Source organism: Setaria italica, chromosome II (assembly GCF_000263155.2).
Source record: "Setaria italica strain Yugu1 chromosome II, Setaria_italica_v2.0, whole genome shotgun sequence".
Lineage (NCBI taxonomy): Eukaryota > Viridiplantae > Streptophyta > Magnoliopsida > Poales > Poaceae > Setaria > Setaria italica.
Window position 1 is genome coordinate 37,749,260 of NC_028451.1, and position 3,801 is coordinate 37,753,060.

Consider the following 3,801-nt stretch of genomic DNA (forward strand, 5'->3'; position numbering starts at 1 on the left):
GTACAACCCCATCATGACATCAGTCATGGGCCACGTGGATCCTATTCCTTTGAACGAGCTCTACTCCTTTGAACGAGATCTACGCACAACTTGTGACGTATGAGACTCGCTTGGAGCCGCTGCATGAGAACTACAACAACGACGGCTTCTCCTCCTCAGCCAACTCTGCATCACGAGGTAGTGGAAGCTACCGTGGACGTGGTGGTGACAACCGCGGGTGTGGGCGCGGTGGTGGTGGTCGCGACACCGGAGGCCATGGCAACAATTCCTTTGGCGCCCTCAAGCAGCACTAGCAGCAACAACAACAGAACACCAAGAAGCCGCAGTGTCAGATTTGCAAGAAGGTTGGCATGAAGCTCCGGAGTGGTACCTTTTTGATATGATGGCGATCAAAATATCAAGGTGCCTGCAACAGCGTATGTGATCGACACCAATTGGTATGCTGACAGCGGTGCCTCAGATCACATCACAAGCAGCCTTCAAGTGCACACAACAAGCAGCACAGGTATGGCAATTAGTAACATTGGTCATGCAGTTTTAAAAACCCCTTCTCAAGATATTCTGCTAAATAATGTGCTCCATGTTCCTAGTGCCCATAAAAATCTTGTTTCCGTTCATCTCTTAACCTCTGATAATAATACCTATCTTGAGTTTCATCCAAACTTCTTTCTTATCAAGGATCAGACCACGAGGAAAATCCTTCATCGCGGTAGATGCCAAGGAGGCCTATATCCCTTAAATTCGTGTGGTGCAACTCTTCACAAGCAAGTTCTTGAGTCAATAAGCCATCTACATCAAGGTGGCATAGCCATTTAGGTCACCTTTTTTTTTTCCCATTGTCAAGCAGGTTCTTGAGAATAATGGTTTAGCTAGTTCTAGTGATAAAGATAGTGAGTCAGTTTGTGATTCGTGTCAAAGAGCTAAGAGTCATCAGTTACCTTATAGTAAATTCAACAGTATATCTACCGTCCCTCTTGAACTTATTTTCTCTGATGTTTGGGGGCCTGCTCCAATCTCTGTTGGAAGACATTCTTATTATGTTAGCTTCATTGATGACTATAGCAAATACACATGGATTTTATCTTACTAAGCAAAAATCTGATGTTTTTCAAGTCTTCCAAAATTTCTAGAATTTAGTTGAGAGAAAATTTGGAAGAAAGATAGTTACAATGCAAACCGATTGGGGAGGCGAGTATGAAAAGCTAAATTCTTTTTTTTTAGAAGATAGGCATATCTCATCTAGTCTCTTGCCCCCATGCTCATCAACAAAACGGATCCGCTGAGAGAAAGCATCGACACATTGTAGAAGTCGGCCTAGCGCTTCTTGCTAACGCTTCCATGCCTCTAAAATTTTGGATTGAGGCCTTTCTGGCTGCCACTTATCTCATCAATCTCTTGCCAAGTAAAGTTATTGATTTTCAAACTCCCACCGAGCTCCTTCTACACAACAAACTAGACTACAACTCTCTACGTATCTTTGGGTGCGCTTGTTGGCCAAATTTACGGCCATATAACTCAAGAAAGCTCTCTTTTTCGATTCAAGTGTGCCTTCCTTGGGTACAACACTTTACATAAAGACTTTAAGTGTCTAGACATATCTACAGGGCGAATCTATATCTCAAGGGATGTCATTTTTGACAAATCTGTCTTTCCCTTTGCAAGCCTACATCCCAATGCCAGCGCCCTTCTTAGAGAAGAGATCCTTCTCCTACCTGAACATCTTCAAAATCCTTCTCGATCAATGATGTCGGGATCTTCTGCGCCGGGTGCACCTACGGCTTCTCCAACAGCTGCAACGCCGCACCCACAGCTCGGACCCGAAGTTAGGTTGGTATTTTTAAACCTAAGCATTGTTTGTTTTGGATAGTTGTGTGAAATAGGAGAACCTGAGCATCTACAAGAAGCTCTTGAAAATCAAAATTGGAAGCAGGCTATGGTAGATGAGTTCTCAGCCCTCATTAAAAATAAAACTTGGCATCTTGTTCTAGCAAGGAAAGGACAAAACCTAATTGATTGTAAGTGGGTCTATAAAATCAAGAAGAAGTCAGATGGATCCATAGACAGATACAAAGCAAGGCTAATTGCTAAGGGGGTTCAAGCAAAGGTATGGCATAGACTATGAAAATACCTTCAGTCCAGTTGTTAAAATTGCTACTGTTAGAGTGGTTCTATCCATTATTGTTGTGTCAAGAGAACGGGTTCTTATGCAATTAGATGTGCATAATGCGTTCTTACATGGTGTTCTAGAAGAAGAGGTATACATGAAACAACCTCCTGGTTTTGAAGACGTTGACAAGCCACATTTTGTTTGCAAGCTTGACAAAGTAATTTATGGGTTAAAGCAAGCACCAAGAGTATGGTACTCTCGGCTAAGCTCCAAGTTATATAGTATTGGTTTTAGATCATCAAAATCAGATACATCTTTGTTCGTATATCAGAATAATCATGTAACTATCTTTATACTTCTCTATGTTGACTGCATTATAGTGATAGGATCATCACAAGAAGCCATAGCAGCATTATTGCGAGATTTGAAATCAAATTTTGCAATGAAGGATTTAGGTGAGCTAAATTTCTTTCTCGGGATCGAAGTAAAGAAGGATGGACATGACATAGTGTTATCACAAGAGAAGTATGCCTCAGATATACTCAAGCGTGTTGGCATCAGCAACTGTAAACCTAGCACTACACCTTTGGCCGCTACTGAGAAGTTGTCAAGATTTGAGGGAGAAGCTCTAAGTGAAGATGACTCCACCAAATATAGAAGTGTGGTAGGTGCATTACAATACCTTACTCTCACACGCCCGGACTTAGCTTTCTCGGTAAACAAGGCATGCCAATTCTTGCTCCAACCAAAATACATTGGACGGCAGTTAAGAGAATTCTTCAGTATATCAAATATACATTGAAGTTGGGATTGACAATTCAGCGATCTAGCTCCACTCTAGTGAGTGCCTTTTCTGATGCTGATTGGGCAGGAAGTGTAGATGATCAACGATCTACAAGAGGCTTTGCTGTGCTTGTTGGATCAAACGTTATTTCCTGGAGTGCTAGAAAACAACCCACGGTATCAAGGTCAAGTACAGAAGCTGCATACAAGTCCTTAGCAAATGCAACAACCGAAATAATTTGGGTGGAGTCCCTTCTTTGCAGAACTTGGTGTTAAGCTAAGTCAACCTTCTTATCTTTGATGTGACAATTTAGGAGCTATCTATCTTTTTGCTAATCCCGTCTTCCATGCAAAAGCAAAACATATTGAAATTGATTTTCACTTTGTGTGTGTGAGAGAGAGTTGTACAAAAATTGTTGCCGGTACGGTTTATACCATCCAAGGATCAACTTGCTGATGGATTTACCAAAACTTTGGGTACATGAGCATTTGAGGATTTCAAACACAATCTGAACTTGAAGATCAAGACAAATTAGATTGAGGGAGGCTGTTAGAGCTATAGATATGTTGTATGCGTATTTAAATAGAAGTTATAGAGTATCTAGAGATAAGTTCTAGAGATAGATTATTTGTTAACGTGTATCTCAAGTCTTGTAAGAGAACTCCATCTTGTATACGCTACGCTAGAGATTTTTCCAAGCTTATATAAACATGCAACCGTGGGTACCAGAGGCTAACCACGGTACCCTAAAATCCTACACGCTGGCCACGCGCCCCGTACGCACGGCGGCCAATCGATCGATCTCGATCAAGATACCCCAGCTATGATGCTCTCTCCTGCTTGCGCGATCCCGCTCGTCGTCCAGTTGCCGTTTGGGGGCGGTAAAGAGGGGGCGCCCATGAACGGCCGC

At 42.3% G+C, this 3,801-nt stretch overlaps 1 protein-coding gene across 1 annotated transcript in view; it reads right to left on the reverse strand.

Annotated features, from left to right (window-relative positions):
- Positions 1-456: 456 nt before the first annotated feature.
- LOC106804120 (dehydration-responsive element-binding protein 1A-like) overlaps positions 457-3,801 on the reverse strand; it is a 5,906-nt gene continuing 2,561 nt past the window's right edge. Inside the window, exon 2 of the mRNA XM_014804713.2 lies at positions 457-477. Within this exon, the coding sequence (XP_014660199.1) occupies positions 457-477 (21 nt within the window). The remainder of the gene's footprint in view (positions 478-3,801) is intronic.